Source organism: Mangifera indica, chromosome 9 (genome assembly GCF_011075055.1).
Source record: "Mangifera indica cultivar Alphonso chromosome 9, CATAS_Mindica_2.1, whole genome shotgun sequence".
Taxonomy (NCBI): domain Eukaryota; kingdom Viridiplantae; phylum Streptophyta; class Magnoliopsida; order Sapindales; family Anacardiaceae; genus Mangifera; species Mangifera indica.
Genome location: NC_058145.1, coordinates 16,050,345 through 16,072,510, shown reverse-complemented (window position 1 = coordinate 16,072,510; position 22,166 = coordinate 16,050,345). Strand labels below are relative to the sequence as shown.

Here is a 22,166-nt window from a genome sequence, read left to right as displayed (position 1 = left end):
TGAAAATAAAAAAATACTTCCCGAACAGAATATATATGAAACAACCCATAGATTGAGTAGGCTTCATACTTGGAATTCTTTCCTGCCGCCTGAAACACTCTCCCTCTCCGCCTAGAACTCTATTATCTACACGTTCCCTTACTCTCGCTTTCTTAGTTGCTATGGCCTGGATACTGATTCCTTTAAAGTCACTGAACAAACCGTGGGTGAGTTGGGCGGTTCCAATTTATTATCAACCGATTTCGGGGCCGAGTTCGACCAACTTCATCACCTCTCCTTCCTTTGCTTTCCCCGCATTGCTGGTGAGTAAAACAACATTAACGTTCCAATCTTCTCTATTTCTTGTTGATCAATTCATGAGATGCTATTTTCCTTAGTTATCAGCTTTGTTTTTGTTTTCCCTAGGTGACCTGTTGATATTGCCTTTAAAAAAACGAAGATATTGAGCTGCCTTTTTATTGGTGTTGATTATTGAATAATTTATTAAAATTTAATATTTAGACCCTTGGCTGAAACGATCTATTCGTCTTCATCAGTGCATCGACATTCCTGCGTCTCGAACTCTCGGCTAGGTCTAGGGTATTCGTCTTCATCAGTGCATCGCATATGGTATGTTATTCTTCATATTAAATATTGCTTCCAAATTTTCAATGGATTGTATAGTATTATATAATCAAAATAAGCCTGAAAATATTGAAAATCCGAGTGATGTATTGAAGTTACACGTGTTGTTTGAGTTAATATTACCATTAAGATTCTTGAAATAATTTTCAAGAACAATTTGTCTCCAGTTTAATAGTCATACAAACAGAGATGAATGGCAGTACTTGTATAGAAGAGGGAGAAAAAGTTGGAAGGCTACGCTATGCTTTGCTGCTTTCATGAACTGTGCTAGGTTTCTGACTGTACTAGACTATTAGTGATATTCTGATTGTTTGAAACAATTTGTGAATGAATTAGATTTTGAAGCTGCTTTCATGAACTATGTTGGATTCTTTACCGTAATGCTATGTCTGTCTGGTTGTGAATGTTTGTGTGTGATATTATGAGTCACTTTGTGATATTATTGTGCTGTGAAAATTGTTTGAAAGTATCTTAGCATAAAAATTGTAATATTGTGAGTGCGAATGGAAGACATTTTTGATAGTACAAAAATGACAACCGAATTTATCTGCTTTAGCAATGAAAAAAATAACTGGAGGACTTAAAGTGAGGGGTAGCTTTTCGGACTAGAGTTTTGGGCCATAAGAAAACATACAAACCTAACAATATGTTAAACTTGACTGATGTTTCAGTTTGGCACCATTTTTTCTGCATATCATGGTATTTAGTTTTGCAAATGGTCAATCACATAAGATCTCGCCTCTCGACATAAACAGTATAATAAAACAGAATAAATAAACTGATTATTAATTATTTACTTAATATGCTACTAAATTGGGAATTCAAGTGTTTCCACCATATAACACTTGTTTTACAGTTACAAATACATGTGTTGCTACGAAAAATCTTTCCATATTGGCATCATCTTCAGTTGACAATCTTGAATTTTTATACAAATTTCTCTAGACTATCTTCATCGTTGCTCACTTTTTCAGAATGTTTGAGGCCACATGTTCTAGGAAAATAGAATACAGAAAATGAACAAGGTCTAATATTTATTGTTGTGAAATCAACTACATGCATTTCACCTTTGCCTACTAAACTATTTGTAGACTGATTTCCCGTCGAGTTATACGGAATTACTTTAGAGTTCACTTCTTTAAATTGCAATTGGCTAGACATGAACCATTTTAATGTGTGTATCTTTAAGATTTTTGTAGTTTATTGTGCTATGATTTTGTTTGATTTAAACCGATTCACTTGTGTTTTTAATGTGTGATTTGATTTCAATTGTGTATTAAGCTGCCAAGAAGATTAGTGGATGATTTGTGTGGCTAGGTTGAGTTTTTTGGGTGAATTTGGAAGAATTGTTGTTGAATTTTGTTATTAGGTTGAATTTGGGTGAATCAATAATGGATTTTTGCTACTACTAGGGAAAGCTCTAATTCTAGTTATGGTAGTAATAGTGTGGGTTTCATTTTAAAAAAAATAATGATGAAGACTAAAAACCTTTATGAAAATATGTCGCAAAAATTGAGAAAATTAGGGAAACAAGAAGTAATGGCAAATGGGTTTGCATTTTTTGTAATCAAGAAAGGAAATGAATGTATACTATAGTTAGAGCTCATTTATTTAATATTTTGGGGAAAGGGATAAATGCTTATACTAAAGTAAGAAATAGAAAATTTATCACAAATGAGAAATTTAGAAAATGAAACTACTAATAAAATTTATAATTCAAAACTTAAGCTAGTGTTGTTACCTGTTAGTACTACCAATATATATAAGTCAATTCTTGTCTTTATACTTGTTGAATAGGTTAATTCTTTATTTTAAGAAGAAAGAAGTTGACCACTCTCCCATTGGTAAAGCTTTTGATGTGCAACCTAGAACTTAATTAGACACAAAGATTGCTAGAATGTTTTAAACTAGGGATTTAACTTTTGATTTAGTTAGGAATTCATATTATGTTCTTTTTTATTAGCTACTTATTATCTATTAGGTGGTTATGTGCTTTCTAGGTATAATAAATTAAGAACTATATTACTTCAATAAAAGAAAGCCAACGTGGAGAGATTGTTGGAACTACTAAAAACACTTGGATGAAAAAAAGCGTTAGTATTTTTAGTGATTGATGGAGTAACCCACAAAAGAGACTTTTGATTAATTTCGTGATTGTTTCTGAATCTAGCCTAATGTTTGTTAATGCTGTTAATTGTTCAGATGAAGTCAAGGACAAACATTTTATTGTCATTTTGTTAAAGGAGCAAATTGATAAAGGTTGTTATAAAAAAGTAGTTCAAGCTATAACTGATAATGCCAAAAACTATAAAGATGATGGGGAAATCATTGAAGGCATATTTTTACATATTTATTGTACTCCATGAATGGTCCATGCTCTTAATCTAGCATTGAAAAATATTTGTACAGCTAAAAATGTGTTAGCCAATTAGGATGCATGATGAATATCATTGGACAATTGAAGTTTATAGTGATGTCATGATAATTAAAAATTTTATAATAAATCATTCAATGTGATTGATTATGTAGAACCAATTTAGTTTCTTGAAATTATTTTTAATTGATGACACTCATTTTGCTTCTATTATCGTTATACTTTAAATATTCAAACTAATTAGGCGCGGTTTAGAATTAATGATTTTAAGTAAACAATGGGCATAATGTAGGGAAGACAATCAAGACAAAGCAACATGAAAAATGAACATGTATGTAAACCTCTCATGAACAAATTTTGCTTTGTCTTGATCATTTTTCCTGTATTGTCCTCATTATTCATTTAAAATTATTTATCCTAAAACACAATTAATTAGCTTAAATTTTTTAAGTATAACAACAATAGAAACAAAACGAGTGTCAACGACTAAAAGTAATTTCAAAGGACAAAATTGGTTGTGCATAATCAATTGCATTGAATAGTTCATTCTTAATTATTATGACATCATGATAAACTTTAGTGGTCCAATGACATTCATCATATGTCTCCTGATTGATTTCCACATCTTAAGTTGCACAAATATTTTTCAAAGCTAGATTAAGAGTATGAACCATTCATGAAGTCCAATAAATATGTGGAAATATGTCTTTAATGATTTCTCCAACACCTTTACAGTTTTTAGCATTATCAATTATAACTTGAACTATTTTTTTATGTATAACCTTATCAATTATCTCCTTCAACAAATTGACAATAAAATGTTTGTCTTTAACTTCACTTGAATAATTAACAACTTTAATGAACATTGAGCCATATTAAAAAACAACCATGAAATTAATCAAAGGCCTCCGTTGTAGGTCACTTCATCCATCACTAACAATACTACCACTTTTTTTTCCATTCAAGTGTTTTTAATAGGTTTCAATAACCTCTCCACATTAACTTTCTCTTATTGAAGTAATGTAATTATTAATTTATTATATCTAGGACATACATAACCACCAAATAGATGATTAGCTATAAATGAAAAGGAACTTATATAATATGAATTTCTAACAAAGTTAAATGGTAAACCTCCAGTGTGAAACATTCTAGCAAACTTTGTGCCTAACTGAGCTCTAGTTTATATGTCCAAAGCATTACCAATGGACAATCATCAACTTTTCTCCTCTTTGAATTAGAATTTGACTCACTCGGTAAGTATAAAGGCAAGGACTAGCTTACATTAATGGAACTACTAAACAAAGACACTTATGTAGGTTTGTGAATTATAAATTTTATTGATAGCTTTGTCTTCTAATTTTCTCTTCTCAAATAAATCTTCTAATCTTACTTTAGTATAAGCATCAATCTCTTTGTACAAATTTTTTAATAAGTGAGCTTTAACTCTAGTATGAGTTCATTACTTTTCTTGACTACAAAAATTGCAAAACCATTTATAATTACCTCCTGCTTCCCCAACTTTACAATTTTTGTGACATTTCCATAAGGGGCTTTGGTCTTCATCATTATTATTATTTATTTATTTATTTTTGTACAGCCCACCCTACTACCAGTGAAGAGTGAATGGAAACAATGAAATCCATGTTGATGGTGTAGATCATGTGCAACTCCAAGATGAGTTGAAACTGAGGATATCAGGAGAGAATTCTGGTTTTAATTCTTCCAGCATTGCAGCCCTTCAGGAGAACCCTTTACTCTCAGAATCTGAACATACAAGGGTGAGTCATCCACGGAAAAGAACGAAGACTGCCACATAATACCTGCTCTTCTTGTATCAACATGTTTTACAATTTCTTCTCTTTTTCTTCCGACGTTATTCCCCTCTCTTTTTTTCTCAAAATTAATTGCAGGGATTCGGTTGAAACATTTATGGCACAAGATGGGGAGATAGAGGATGATGATGCTTTAACTGAAACATTCAGTGAAGAAAGCTTTTCTGAGCTTGAGGTTGTGATGGCAAAGGTTAGCAATGATTATAAGTTCATGATGTCTTTCTTCTGGCCCTGATATAATGATTTTGAATGATTCTACTTTGATCTTGTGGCATCTTTGTGAGAACATTTATGGTACAAGGTATTATGTTAGATATGTTAAAAAACATCTAAAACCTGTAGAGAGAAGTGTTGGATCAATTGAGCATTAGCTGCCAAGTAAGATGACATTAACTGAAAGCAAAGGATGCATTTAAGTTCATGTTCATTGTCTCTTTGTAGGAAAACAGTTGAGGGACTTTTGATTTAGGATAATGACTGACTGACAGGCATTTTTTTTGTAGATTGTGCACCACATGGAACAAAAATTGACAACCATGACTTGATCTTTACTGCTTGTTGACGTTCACTATGAGTAGATGTCACGAATTTGTAACAACAAGTGCTAATTGATGAAGAAACTTCTGTAGCAGGCATAAGTTTTGAAATTAACCTTGTTGGACAAAATTCTTCCTCTTTTCTCCGTTATTCATGTATTCTTCTATTTGTGGATACAGCTTTTCTTGCTCCTGTTTGATGTTCAAAGGGTTCAAAACCTAGTTATTGCATGGCTTGTCTACTCTCACTTGTGGAGCAGCTTACAGATTTACCAAAACTTAGTGTGTCGAATATGGGGAACAGCTTGAAATTTCTGGTACAAATTTAATGGTGACAAGTTTTTAATCATTATACTTTTGTCGATAGACAGGGTATCTACAGTTTTGAAAATAGCCTGTTGAATGGGTTGGTGCCTGGATCTTCAGTCATTTCTATTTGTGTTTAGAAGACATAATAGGTGATTATTAAATCGATTTCAGTTATCCCATCAGTTCAGATCAAAACATTTTGATTGGTCTTGTAGATTACCACATTAGAGTCTGTTGTGAATAATATAACTTCTAGCTGCTTTCGACAATTCCTCAGGATTTTTCTGTCCTGACCAAAAAGTTGATTTTATGCAAATTGATCTCATCCTCAGATTCCTACTTACAGGCATTTGGTTATAAAATTTTATCATTTAATTGTGGTCAAGTATATGATGCTAGAAACTTGACTTGATGGCTAAAGTTTTCTTATTAGCATGTACACATACTTAAAACATTATTCAGTCTTATTATAGCCTATATGAATAAAAAATTGCTTGAGAGATAGCAATAGGATGTAGATTTTTTTTTTTTATTGCTCTTTTGAAATTGAATCAATTATATCGAATAAGTGAAACCCTAAATTTAATAATCGACCTAACAATCACTATATTAGGTAATAGGATGTACATGTTGCAAGTGTTTGATTCTAAAGGGTTCCCCTGGTGGTTGATTGCGAATACGAAATGAGAACTAATAGAAGGCGGATTTTCTTTCTTGATGAGTAAGTGGGTATATTAATTAAGTGGCCCTCCAATGATGGAGACACTCATCGCATTAACAAATAAAGCAAATTATTATTATTATTCAAAAGAAATATATTGTTGCTGATGTTTGAGCTTACATAATTTTTATGTAAATATTTGACTTTCCCACATCAAATATCAATTTTTCTCCCACTGTTTTTATTCACCCAATATTACTATTTAAATCTTTTTATTAATTAATATGCAAATTAGTTTAAGTATTATCTATATTTTGGAATTATTTCATTCATATATAATATTATTTATTCCAAATTATCTAAATTTTAAAATAAAATGACAAATCATATGATACTTGAATCACATAGGGAGTTTTTTTATAACATAGTTTAAAAAATAAAATTATATACACCTAGTTTTGAATAGTTAATTCAATATTTAGGTGATATATTATTATGTAATTGAGTAATTTTAAATTAAAAATAAAATAGTATCTAATCATATAATGATATATCATCTAAATATCAATTAATTATTCAAAAATTGAATATTCGTAATATTGTTTAAGTTATTTTCAAGATAAAAATGATTTTCAATATTCTCTGTGGTCTCCAACAATGACAATACTAATGGAGAAATGATACAAGATAAGCTTCACCGAAAAAGACGTCTATGATTTCAAATTAGGAAAGACAATATAGTGGTTCACAACTAAGCATAAGCCTAACAAACCACAAATAAAGCCACATTAATTCAAAACTCCAAAAGAAAAAAGAAATAGCCTTAGAAATTACTAATTAAATTCCATCTGATGATGATGTGTTAAAAAATACTGGACACATCTCTCTACCTGCCGCCAAATCTAATCGATCATTTCAAAGACTAAAACAAAACCCAGCTATCCATGCTTAGGGTTATGTGTCTTAATCTTGTTTATCCACCAATATATTCATTAAAGTGAACCAAATAATAATTAATCATCTCCCTTTCATAACATATTCATATTTATATTCTCACGATCGAGTCAATGAAACAAAGCACAAAATTGAAAGAAGAACAACTTTTTATAACAAATAGCTAGAGGAATGTTGTAGAAGAAGCAAAAGAAAGTGATCGATAAGGGTCCGGATAGAAGAAGAAGATAAGGTTTTGTATAAAAATGGATATGGCGCATGCATTAGCAATACCAGTTTAGAGAGATTCTGCAATACAATACAATACAAAAAGCTTTTCTCTTCTCTAGCTATCACAATCATGAGAGAAAGTGATGAATGGACAAATTGAATATAAATATAAATACAAATATAAAATATTGTAATGCAAAAATGACAACCTAAATTTCTGTTTGTTGTGTCCTTGGTGGGACTGAGGGAGCTGTAATTTAATGTCCTGAAGAACAGTTTATATCCTCTCAAAGTTTGTAGTGGAAGAGCACCAGAGCTTGACTTATTATTACTGATGCTAAAGACAAGAAAGAACACTATGATCTTATCTCCTGTCATGCTTCCACCTTCTGGATCCCCTTAGCCAAGTTTCTGTACTCCACATATTATAAACCACGTTTGCTCAGTCACATATTGGAGATACAGCAATTGGACCTTGCTGCTATGTCCCACGAAAAAATATACCTAAAAGTACATAAAAATGCTGACACACTTTTTTAATTGTTTCTTTTCAACCCAATATGAACGTTGGTTGCCCGTAATTGGAGCAAAAAAAGTTGAGCATCCAAACAAGAAGAGATGAATTTGAAACTTATTTGAGATGTATCAATGTTAAATTCTTAAATTACTTGATATAATAATTATACGGTTAATAATTAGATTTCTTTTTTGTCATTTTGATGCAATCAGTCAAGACTTAAGTAAATTAGGAAAATAATTTTTGACTAAATATAAAATATATAGTCTAACTCAAGTTCCTCGATAACTTAAAAAAAAAAAGAATAATGTTACTTGTGTTTTACACTTTTACTTCATTTTTGTAAGGTTTAGATAATCGATTTCATCTTTTCATATTTCTTTTTTTTTTTTTTGGTTAACCATTAATTAGTAGTTAGTCATTAACATATGTAAGTTAGTTTACAGAATAACACAATTCTAAATTTTGCATGAACTTCATATGAAAGAGAAAAATAGAGAAATGAAATGAACCCAGATGAAGAATGATGGAAATAAGCATAATGAAAATAGGAAAAATAGTTTCAACTTGTCACTCGATGGATAAAAAATGTATTATAAGAATATGAGAAATTGATGTATTTTTTATAATGGATTTGTACATGGTATAAATTATATATGAAGAGAAATAGAGAAATCATGCTAACCTAGATGAAGAAAGATGAAAATATGCATATTGAAAATAGTTTCCACTGGTCACTCAGTGGATAATAGTTGTATATTAGTTAAAATGCATTATAAGAAAATGATAAATTTGATGGTTTTTTTAAAATATAAATAGGGGCTATTTTTTACGTAAAACAGATTGCATGATTACGTAGCAATGGTGGGTTGCCTGAGTCATATTTTCTCAAATATATATTAGAGACAAAGACAGCTTAGACAGGACCAATGCAGAAACCATTGAGCTATGCACTTTTTAGCACTTGACAAAGGCAGTGCGAATATGAAAATATGAATATTATTGCGCTCACTGGAGCAGTGGTTCAGTATGCTCATAATGAAACACACCAGAAAACCCTAATCAAAGTTCTTTTTGTTGGTAGGGTAGGGGGTCCCAAAATCCACTAAAATCGCCAATGGAATCGGTGCGCGTGGGTCGACCACCCGATGATTCTGGCAACCGCCCCAGTGAGATGAAGAAGAAATTAGAACCCCATCAAACCATATGCTTCATTTTATTCATGGTCCTCCATTGATCCTACATTGACATTTCTTTTGCTTGCTCTTTCTTCTTCCCTCTTGAAAATATTAAAAAGTGAAAAAGGTAGCTGCCTACTCTTAAAAAATTTGCCAACTTCTTCACTTTCTCATACTTTAATTGACAATGCTACCGAATGCTCTCTTTGTCTTCTTCGCATGCCGACCTTTTTTTTTTAAATGAAATGAGTAATACTATACATACCTATTTAGATACACAAATAAATACATATCAAATATATTAATTTATCATTATCTATAATTTAAAATTGTTAATCACTTAATGATACATAATAATATATATCTATTTATATATTTAAAGTTAAACACATAATTTTATTTTTTATGAAAAAGCTCTCCCAATTTATTTATTGTATAAATATAAAAAAAAAATCTAATGCTTAATAAATTATAGAAACCGTATCATATATGTAAAGTAGATTTACAGTAAAAAGTGCAAAAAAAACAAAAAACTCTTGTATCCAGTGGATAATTCTACCAAACAATTAATAATATTCTTTGTAACTCAACTTCCACCACTATCTTTTCTTTTTATCTGTCTAAATCTTGGTAACTTATTTTTCTTGATGCAATCATTCTTCAAAGAATATCCTCCCTTTCACATGTGCATTTTTTTTTTTGTTAAATTAAAATTTTTAGTACTTTATGGCCTTATCTGTCTTCGATTCTGTTTAATATTATACTATGCTATGAGTTGAGGTTTCTTTTTATCGTTTCGCAATATAAGTTTGACATCAGAGTGACCACATGCATGCACGAATTTTAATTCTTATAAGATAATAAATTAAAATGACCACTTTAAGGAAACTTGAAGGTTTTGAGATTTTGGCAATGAAAGTGGAAGCTTCATTTGCAATAATTAAAAGGGTGAAAAATCTTATTTAATTTAAGCTTGGTAATTAAAGATCTTCCATCGAATCATCTCATGATAGATACTTTGTTGAATTCACTTCATTGGTAGCCACTTATTCCATTTGTTAGCATTTGTGAACAAGTACTTTTTACCTAACATAAAACTTTCCCTTATCTTGTTGTAAAATTTTCTATTAGTTCAGGCCATGAAATGATATTCATGTAAGGCTGATGTAAAGGATGATAATTTTTATGTTTATGGTGACATATAATTTAAGTTTTAATTAATTAAGCTACATGGGAAAGATTTTAATTAATTTAAACATATTATTTAAGATTGGTTTGGTAAATATGTATGATGAATCGATAGAGCTTACTTGATATTAAAATTGAATTTGATTAAGTTTTATATTCTCCAATATGGTTTGACGTAGTGCGAAGATTAAATCGTTATTTATATTTGTCAAAAATACTATAATTTGTATGCGCAATAACAAAATGACATTATTTTTATCAATAATAAGTTTTAGATTGTACTAAGAAATTTATTCACAAGTGATAACTTCTAAAGAATTGTTATATTAGTGTTGATCGAAAATCATAATATTATTTTTCCAAACACACATATATTTAATATATTTTGCACATATCAAAATACTATCTATTTTGAATAAATAATTTATCACATTTTTACTTTTATATTTTGAAACCCAAGATGTGTAATTCTTGTCCAATCTGGAGTTTTTTTAGAGTTGTTACAACCATCACAATTTTGTTTTTTATGGATCATATAGATATAATTAGTCAAGACCCTTACCTCTCAAACATTTCTAACCTTAAGAACTCTGGTCTTTTGATATTTTTTCAGTCAAAGTTTCATTTGAAATTTTGTTAAAAAGGAAAATAAATTAATAAAAAAAGTAATTATTAATTGATGGAAATTATTTATTAGTTATAATATGATATGATTTATGTGGAAAAAAAATATTTATTTTGTGAGAAAATAATTCATCAGTTGGGAATTTGGGCATAAATAAACCAATATACATGATCGTATTTTAACATTATTTATCAGAGATTATTATAATTCATCATATATAATCACTGTTTATCACACTTAATTACTACTTATTACATATTTTAGAGATGTATATTTTAAATAAAATTGTATATTTTTTAATTATATCAGTATAATTAATTAAAAAATTAATTCTTTAAATACATTAAAAAAAACTAGTGATGAAAAAAGTTGATGTGATTCTGATGTGTTATGGCAAGGAATGCGCCACATAATCGTGCCGTGTGGTGTCATGTAGTACATCTAAAACTGTGTTGACTGAACTATAGAGACATGTGTCTTCCCTTCCGTTATTTGGATTTTGTTTTGGATTTTACGCTGTCTGCACGAACGTGTCAGTTATTCTCTCTCTCCGTGTCTTCCAGTCCACGCGTTTGTCGGCTATTCGTGACAAAGCCTCCAACATGACACGTCTCCTTGGGACCCACAACGAAAGGTTTTTTTTTGACCCACAACGAAGTTGCATAAAGTCAAAATGAAATTGTGCTAAGTGAGTGGTCTACCACGCGTCACTTACACCGTTACCCAAGGTAAAGTAACATCTCAAAATGCCACCCCTATCTTTAAATACCTACTTATAAATCAATTTTTATTAAATATTTTAGTTTAAAACAAAGATAAAACCGTTATTTAATAAAAATATTTAAAAAACTAAAAACTTATCATATTTTTTAATTTAGATATTAAAAACTAATAATTTTTTTTATCTAAAATTTGAAAACTAATCTTTTCACCTCTAAGGTTTATTTTTCTCCTCCTCCGGTGACATCTTCACTCTGAACATTGGTCAAATGTCCACCATCTTTAAGGTTAATTGAGTTTCCCTCTTTGGTAGTTGTTTTAGTCGGACAAAAAGTGAACCTACATTTCTTCAATCAAACGAAGACATTCACCTTTGTCTGTCATCAGATGAATGGTCTCATGATCGAAAACTCATTGTCTAGCCAATTAATCTAAACGACGATTAAGGGCAGAAAAACACACAACTAACATCAACGACTATTTAGGGTGAAAAGAGGATGTTGTCAACGCTGAAGATGAAAACCAGAGGTGAAGAAAATAAACCCTAAGTTTTGGGGGGAAATTTGATTTTTTAAACCTTGAAAAGTTATTGAAATTGATGAATTTGTGAGTTTTAAAAAACTAGAGGAAGAAACTGATAAATTATATATTTTTTAATAATATTATTAAAATAACAATTTTATCGTTAATTTTAACTAAGATTTGTAACATAATTTAACTCATTAGTAGGTGTTTAGATTTTTTTAAATTGAAGATGACATTTTGAGATTTCACTATACTTTAGATGGAAACAAGTCTTTTAGTCTTTAAATATTTAATAAAACTATATGCACATAATAACACAAATAATAATATATTATCATATAATTTGATATTATTTTATTTTTAATTTTTAATTATCAAATCATATAATAATATATTATTATTTATATAAAAAATTATACATATAATACTATTTTTAAATATTTAATTAAATATTTTAAAATTGAGAATAAATACATAATATTATCCGTAAGATAAATATAGTCCCATATTAACTTTTGGTAAAGTTAAAGGCCAAGGTTCTGGATGATGCAGACTTCAACAAAAACAAAGCTCCAGTTGGATTTCTTTTACCACATAAAATTAAATTCGAATATTCACATTAAAGTTTCCTTGACAAATTAAATCCTTCAACCATTAGATTCATGACACGATATCTTTTTTATTTATTGACTGTCGTTTGTCTAGCTAAAAATGCCGTAATTTTTTTATTGACTGTTGTTTGTCTAGCTATAATTTATTGACATGATTTCATTTTTATTTATTCATCAATTAAAATGCTAAAATATTTTTCTCGCAAAAGAAGATCATAAATTTTTGGGGAGATGGAGAAGACATGAAAAACCAAAAGTAAGTGTGAAAGCAAATCGCGGTAAGTTGAAATTAATTATACAAGATCCATTACCAGAAAATGAGGAGTGGTGGTCCTAAAGACGACCGAGGGCAAAAACAAGCCCCGCATTCTCGTTTTCACATTATATAAAAAGGCCAAAAAGACTTAGTCACACCTAAGATTTAATGCATTTTTAAAATTTTTAAAATTTTTAAAATTTATCATTTTATTAAAATTTTTAATTAGAATTAAAGATAAAATTATTATTTAATAAAAAATATTTAAAAACTAAAATTTTATCTTATTTCTTTAATTTAATTTAAAAATCTAATAATTTTTTATTTAAAATTTAAAAAGTAATTATTTTTTAAAATTTTTTTATTTTCTTTGACAGCCATTCATTTTTTATCGTCAATCAGCTTTCTCAAATCCTTCTTCTCTCTAAGTAGATCTCTATCTCTTTCTCTTTCTCTCATTTCATATACAAAAATGGATTGTCTACTAAAAAATAACAAAACAATAATATTTAAAAAAAATGCTCTATTCAACTTGTCTCTTTATCCATCTTAACAATATTGTGTGACTAAAAAGAATCCAAGTGTTGTTTGTAAATGTTATTTCTAGGTCAACAAAATTAAAACAGTAAAAAGGGGTTTGGAGTCAATGGCATATTAGCTCAGTAATTTTATTGCAGTCGTCAGACGATATGACCTTCGAGATAGAACTGCCAGAGATATTTATATCTCTTTGACTCAAGTTGGAATTAACCATTTTGCATGGGTTCTTGTCAAACTCTTGATCTAGGATTCAAATTGAATCAGTTTGTATGTATTAGAATTTGAGTTTAAACTCAAGTTCATCGAGATCATGAAAACTAAACTTAAATTCAGTTTGAATTCAGTCTAATTTATTTTGAGTTCGAATTTTTAACCATTTCATTATTAAAATAATATCGTTTTAATATATATTAATCAAAACGACGTCGTTTTGTATTAAAATTTTTAATTGATAAAATTAACGAATAACTCGAACTCGAGCTCGAACAAACTTTTATAGGATTGACTCGTTTCAAACTCATTCAAATCGAATTTAAATTTTAATTCAAATAGACTCGATTTGAATCTAACTTTATCTTAAACTATTCTAATTCCGTCTTGTCATTTGTTTCAAACATATGCGTATGGATGAAATCTTATTAATTACAATACATAGGAGGAGTTTATCGTAGTGTTGATGATTTCATTTAGTAGTAATTTAGTGTTAATTGTGTAAATCAATTCATAATTTCACATATATATTGATTGAAGTTTTAATTAAAATAATTTAATTTTACAGGGGTTAAATAACATTAGTTAATATTTTATAAACTACACAGATATAACTAGGATTTTAAATTAATACTCGTTTTACCGGTATCTCTAACCTCAGAAATCTTAACCTCTCAAACCTTTTTTTAATTCAAAATTTTATCTAAAAGGTAGTTAAAAAAGAAATTAAATTAACAAAAAAGGGTTTAGTTGACGAAAATTGTTTATTAGTTATATTAGGGTATGATTCGTGTGTAAAAATTGTTTATTTTGCTAAAAAATGTTATAATATTATGTGGGTTGGAGGTTTTAGGGGTTAGAATAAAATTTTCAAATTTTGATCAGTGTATATTGAAAGATTTTTTTACTGAAAATTGGTTGTTTGATAATAAAAATCATTACTTAATTTATTAATTTATTGCTTGAGTGAAACCTAATCACTGTTCATCAAACCTAATAGTTGTTTATCCAAGATTTTAAAGTTAGACTTTCTTAACAAAAAGTTATATACGGTTGGACCCATGTCATTGTAACTCGATGCCTACGGTTTTAGCTTGCAAGACAAAGCAATCTATGTAATGCTCGCCAAGTAAAGTTAAGCCATTCGGATATACATGTAACAAAAAACTAATATATAAAATTAAGAGGCATCTCACAATTTTCCAAGCTTTTTTTCAAGGTTTGACTTTGACCAAGTGATACTTTAACTACTCATGAACAAAGTTGTTAAAACGTGACATCAAAAAAATTAGATTCAATTTGAATTAGTTGATTTTTTTTTTTAAAACTCGTGTGAACTTGGAAAAGAAAGAAAGAAAAAGTGGGAGATACAGAATATTATTTGTGAATAATGAATAATAATTTATTATTAACAGGAATAATTATTCTCTAATAGGCTGCAAATTAAAAAATTATCTGGTCTGATTTTTGTTAAAAATCTTGCACCTTCCCGAGGATGAACTTGTTAGACTTCTGTTACCAATATGCCATTTTTGACAAACTTTGAATACACTACATGAATCATCCAAAGCTAAATTGTTAAAAGTTGGCGTATTCAAAGAAGTATTCCACCTCCCTTTTATTAAAAATATATTTACTTCAACTGTAATTCATCATCCGGACTTTGTCGAAAGAGATATCACTAGAGAGAGATATCACTGAGAGAGAAAGACAGAGTAATTACTGTTTATCAGATTAGATTTCCACACCTTAAGAAAAAAATAATAACTTTTTAAAATTTAATACATAAGAAAAATTATTAGTTTTTAAATTAAATAGATAAATGATACAAACTTTTGAGATTTTAAGATTTAGTGATAAAATAACGATTTTACTCTTAATCTAAACATAAAATTTTATTGAAAGTTGAATAATGGAGAGTGTTTAGATTTTTAAAATTTCACAGGTGTAAATTTGTATTTACAACAAACCTTGGGTTGGAATAAGTGTTTTGGCCCAAAAATAATTATAAGAAAGTATAGAGAAGATAATTGTTATAAATTGACGAGATAAATTTTGAATATATTTATCATATATCACATATGGTTTAATATTTATAATATAAAAATAATACTATATGTATTTATTTTATATATATATTTACGTATATTATTATATAATTAAATATTATTTTATTTTTATATTTAAAATATGGACAAATCATTTTATAGGTAATACAATGTAAGGATAAAATGTTAAGAAAGGACAAAATTATATAAAACCAATTCAGAGGTTTAAAGTACAAACCCCTTTTATTTAAGAGAAAATTTGGAGGCATAACATGTATTGATTGACATAATACTTGCTTTCAGTCACCATGTACAAAAAAAAACTTTTATTTTGTCTCCTTTTCTGCAGCAGTAAAAAAAAAAAAAAACCTGAATAAAAAGATGATTCGGTTTCACTTTTCCGTTTTCGATTTATTATTTTTCATCCCTGTGACAAGTCCTAAGCATCGTGAACATTGGAGGTCACTGGTGATCAAACACCATTGTTGGGCACTGAATGAGAAGCGAATTAGGATCAACAATAGCTGCAGCTTTTTTGTCAACTTCATCATTCATAAGCAAATCCCAACTGCTAAAGTCATCGTCCCACAAGCCTACGTTAATGTCGGGCCACTCAAAGTCTGCAGGAAACGGCCATTCTTCCCAGAAGTTTGAAGAATGATCCGAAGAAGAATAATTCGATGAACATGATGAAGATGAAGTCGATGGCACACAGCTTGGAACAATAATCTCATGGGGTTCAATCAATGGAACATCATCAGTACAAAAACTACTGTTGTTCATGATGTTATCCATTGTTTCAAATTTCTGATCTTCCTCTAATTTATCCCCTTCTGATGATTGTGGAGACGTTTCAGGTTCCTTATTTTGATGATCAACTGAACATTCTTGTTGTGTCAGTAGTTGCTCTTGAACTTCTTGTTGAATTTCCATTAGATTTTTCTGGGGTTGTTGCTGATCAGTAGTTGTAATGAGAGGCTTATGAGTAAGAGGATCAATGCCCATTTTTCTAAGTTTCTTCTTGATGTGGGTATTCCAATGGTTTTTTATTTCATTGTCAGTTCTTCCTGGAAGATGAGAAGCAATCTTGGACCATCTGTAATTTTAAAAAAAAAAAAAATTAAGATTAGTTCATGTGTTAATTAATGACATTTGAAAGATGAATTTACAAATGAAATTACAATGACCACAAGAAAAAAGTCAATGTCGAAAAGGTTTGTCAAAGTTAGAAAATTAATTATATTGTCAAAAATGTAAGCTCTAGGACACATTTTCCTTCTGTATAATTTGGAAAAATAATTAACAAAGTTGAATACTAAAAACCCATTTGCTTAAAAAAAAAAAAAAAAGGTAAGAAGAAGAAGATTGGAACCTGTTGCCAAGTTGAGCATGGAGATCAATCACCATTTGCTCTTCATATTCTGATAAAAGACCTCTTTTCAGATCAGGCCTGAGATAATTTGTCCATCTCAGTCTGCAACTCTTCCCACACCTCAATAAGCCTGCAATATCCATAAATTTATTGTTAATTATTTGTCTACTTATTTGTGCATTAATTAATAAAGTTAAAAAAATTCTCAGCCTTAGGATAAATTATTTTAACAAAATGAAAACCCTCTTAGTGGTCAGTGCCTTTTTACCATGCCTGCCTTTTTCAACAATGATCTCCATCATTAACCCAACAAAAAAAGAAAAAGGGAAAAAAGAAAACAAAGGAAAATTTCCTGATGAGTTCAAGAACCATCATCAAGAAGATGAAGATGGCTTTTTTTAAAATCTTTTTTCTTGTAAAAGTTGACGAAAGGAAGTGAAACCTGCAAGCTTGGGAACAGCTCTCCAGCAGCATTGGCCATTGGTGAGGATAAAATTAATGAGCTTCTTGTCTTCCTCAGTCGTCCATGGCCCTTTCTTCAACCCAACTTTGTCACAGCAAGGCTGTCTCCCCATCTTTGAAAATCAATCAACTCAGTGGTTAACAAACTATATATAAATATACAGTTCAGATTGCTCAAGACTGGAGAAGATAATGAGAGATCAGAGAAACAAAGACAAAGAAAGAGAGAGAGAGCCTTTCAAGTCTTGAAATTTAGAATGAAGCAATCGCAGGGTAGAGCTATATATGTAAATCAACACCACAAATGGGCAAGCCTAGTTTGAGTAAAATAATTATTTTCTTTATTAGTATTTATATTTATATATTTATTTATGGCGAGTAATGATAATTATATTGGTGCTGTGTACTTGATGGGTTTGATTCCTTAGTTATGTGTAACCACGAAAAACAAACAGGCTGACACGGAACAGACTTGCGAGGTCTCTGTCTGAAAGCGCCACCTCATCCGCCCCCCACTTTGCTTGAGTTTGAAGGGTGAGATACTGAGAGACAAAAGTAAAAGTAAAACAAAACAACGCCCAATGTTTAAGGATAGTAACTGTTAAGTATTATTATTAATAGGCGAAAAAATTTTTTTTCCACCCAAGTGACGAATTCCTACCTGTTAAGATTCAAAAGACCAAATTTTTATATGTTATCCACTTCTGCTAAGAAAAAGGACATAAAGTTTATTCTTTTTACTCTTTTTTACCTTGTTTTTTCTATTTTTCGTTTTCAAAACATAAAAAAAAAAACTATAATTTTTAAAATTATTAGAAGTGTTAATAAAATTTTTGAAGAGTTTTTAGAAATTCAAAAAGTTTTAGGGTATTTTCAAAATTTTTTAAATTTTAATATTTCTCTCACTAATTGTATAAATAATAATTAAATCTAAACAAATTAATCATAATATAACATTTTAAAGCTTGTTAAAATTTTGATATTTTTAAATGAATAAAAATATATTTATAATTAATATTTATATTAAGTGTTAATGATAATTTTATAATTTTAATAAAAGAAGAGAACAATTATTTCTAAAAAAAAAATAAAAAATTAAATGATAGGTAGAAATTTAAGTTTTTGAAATTTGAAGGGGGTGAAAATGATTACATCAAACCTTGGGTGGGACATAATAATTTGGCCTTATTAATATCAAGAACTTTATTAACACTGCGACCGATCACTTTTATTTCCATTAATACATCAGAAAAAGTCTTATTTGCTAAGCAAATTGTTCCGCCAGTTTCTACTCCAATCAAAACCATGTTTCAAATTCTTCTATTTCTTGATAATTATATAATATCTTTATTAATATATATTAAATTCTTTTATACAATAGTGATCGTGGGAAAACACAGAAGTAAAAATGTGGATTAACATTTGCAATAATTATATATTAATTAATTAATTATAATATATATTTAGTTTTATTTTAAGCAAAGAAGCGATGTGTATTGCCACCATATTAAGCAGGTATGACTGAAACTTGAGGGACTGGCCACCAGCCAATTCTTGTTACACTACAACTGCTGGGACCTTAATTGCTCACGCTAATCCACATTATATGTGTAAATAACTGTTAAGGGTCTATCATTAGTATTACCCATATCGCTTTTCTTAGACTTCCCAAACTCTATTTATACACTCATAAATTTAATAAGACACCTCAATTAATTATATTTTTTTACAACATATAAATGTGTATATAAACACTTTATGATAAAATATTAATAACATTATAACTTATATCATGGACCTTCTATTAATTATAATTCATATATATTTTTACAGAAAGTATGAATATGATGCATACTACAAAACTATTTAATATTTTGAATATTAAGCCTGAATTTCAGTTAGCCTTTAGATTTGTCCTTTTTTTTTTTTTAACCTAAGAGGGCTATGTTCACAACATATAAAGATTATTTTGATAATCTATCTTTTATTATTAAAATTATTTTGTTTGATTTATCAGTAATAAAAAATTACTATAATTTTCTATTACTAATAATAATATAATGAGTAATATAGAATACCACTTCATTTTAAGTATTTAAAAATTATCAAAGTAATCTTGATTTTGTCATTATTATATTTTTACTTATTAATTTTTTAGGACAAAAATAAAGTATATTTTATAATCATTATACCCAAGGATATTTAAGTTAAATAATATATTAATATTCTTTTATTATTTTTATCTAAATATAATAATTATTTATACCTATTTATTTTTGTCAAATTTTATCAAATATAATAATAATAATAATAATAATAATAATAATAATTTATATCAAATAATTTTTTAAGTAATTTATTTTTAAAATAATTTTTCAATTTTAGTAATAAAATATTATTGAAACTAACCATACCCCAAAAGTGATGAAAATATACAAGGAATTCATGAGGACCGACATTACAATTTACATCACTTAAATTCATTGTAAGTGAATACGTCACATCTTCAAATTGCCCTCACATTTGATAATGAACTGACGAGAAGATGATAATTTATAAAGTCTTCCATTCGTTTACATTTACACACACTTACCATAATCGTATAGCTCTGTCAATTTGGCATTATAAATGTTTAAAAGATTCTCCTGCACATTTTCAACAAGAAAGGAACCCCGTGAAGAAAATGTTAATTATCCTTCACACTTCAATTAATCTATATAAACTTTTGGTTTGGATTCTCAAATGTTTAGTCTCGACATTTTCAGTTGTTAAGGATTGTGGTTTAAGTGTATTTCCTCTTTTAGGAAAATTTGTTTCCTTGTAAAGTTTGAGTTTATATATTAGTAGAAAAATTTTGTTATAATAGAATTACAATTATGCAAGGAATGATTAGAGTTGTCTTTTTCTAATATGAATTGTATATCTCCATTAACTTATAAATGTAGGATCTAGGGAATCATATAATTTAAAGAGAGAAATATATGAAAATGGCAAAAAGTTTGTTAACACGTAAGAGACGATTAGAAAACAATTTTTTTGGGATTACTCTTTTAAAATATCATTTGATATGTTTCTTTACGATAATTATATATATTTTTTATTTATGGATGTGCATGGATTACGTTGAATATTATATTTTTTGTATGATCAATTAGTTATTTTATATATTGTTAATCTTGATATTTAATATGTTTCCACGAATCCCAACAACGTTAATTGTAACCCTTTTTATTTGTTGGTGACCTACTCCTAAAGTTTGAAATTGAGTTTCATAGACTGGATTAAATTCAAGATGCTAGAAATTCCACAAAATATTATCAAATTTTATAAACAAAAGTCTCTTCTTTGCCCTGTATCCTGCAAATGAAGGCATGCAATTATTTATTATAAATTAAAATCAATGACCATGTTTAATTAATACAATTAATACCCACCTTAGCATTAATAAGTTCATTATCGTCATTGCAATCACACTTGGATTATAATTCATTAATTTTCTATATATATAGCACCTATTAAATATGTTCATGCTATAAAATACAATTCGAATCAACAGAAGTCAAGTAAAACTTTTAGTACCTTTCAGTCATCATTCATTAATAATCCATTTCATATTACCATATTTGAGCTTTAAATTGCTGCATGATCATGTTCATATTTGGGTTGAATATTAATAGCATATAAAATTTACACAAACCAATTTATCTATGAAGGTAAAAAACTTGTTCGTATAGGTGAAGCAGGGTTCAACGAATTTCCATATGATAAACATATCCAATTCGCAAGTTCAATGTTGTGGGTAGTTCTCACAAAGTATCAAAAGAATCACCTTAAGGTAATTATCTCATGAGTATTGAGAATGAATCAAATCAGATGGTTCATTTTCTCAATCTCTCTTAAGGTTGAAAAGATTGAGAAAAATCAATCATTCAGAACCATTGATGATTGATTCCTTGATATGTTAATGATTAGTAATTTTTTTTAGAAATCGAATGAATTTGATCTTTTGTATAAACAGGGAAGATAATAAAAAAAAAAAATCAATATGAATTATTCTTTACTTTTATCACTTTAAGAGTTGTCCGTCTAAGATAAAAATCACATGTACAGTTTTGAATGAGAAAAAAAGTGAGGCATTGTCTATTCAACTTTGAATCTCTCACTCAGCTGTTCATACTAGAATACAATTTGAATTCACAGAAGTCATATAAAACTTTTATTGCCTTTCAATCATCATTCATCAATGATATATATATTCATTTCACATTATTAAATTATTTGAGCTTTAATCTAATAGGTGATCATGTTCATATGTTTTGTTGAATATAAATAGCACGCACGTTAGTAGCATTATAAAAAACATAATCATTTATTTATTATATGCATTAATTTCCTCTTCTTGTGTCCCGGC

General features: G+C 28.6%; 1 protein-coding gene and 1 long non-coding RNA gene across 2 annotated transcripts; one reads left to right on the top strand and one right to left on the bottom strand.

The window, feature by feature from the left end:
* Positions 1–89: 89 nt before the first annotated feature.
* On the top strand, positions 90–5,857 carry LOC123226416. The gene is made up of 5 exons (XR_006504321.1): positions 90–302; positions 537–609; positions 4,599–4,779; positions 4,912–5,023; positions 5,337–5,857. It is a non-coding gene; the product is annotated as an uncharacterized LOC123226416 (long non-coding RNA).
* Positions 5,858–16,126: 10,269 nt separating this feature from the next.
* LOC123225254 (transcription factor MYB20-like) lies at positions 16,127–18,014 on the bottom strand. The gene is made up of 3 exons (XM_044649173.1): positions 17,736–18,014; positions 17,294–17,423; positions 16,127–17,017 (listed from the first exon to the last, which is right to left on the bottom strand). The coding sequence occupies exons 1-3, from the start codon at positions 17,866–17,868 to the stop codon at positions 16,384–16,386; spliced, it is 897 nt and encodes a 298-aa protein (XP_044505108.1). The 5' UTR covers positions 17,869–18,014; the 3' UTR covers positions 16,127–16,383.
* Positions 18,015–22,166: the final 4,152 nt, after the last annotated feature.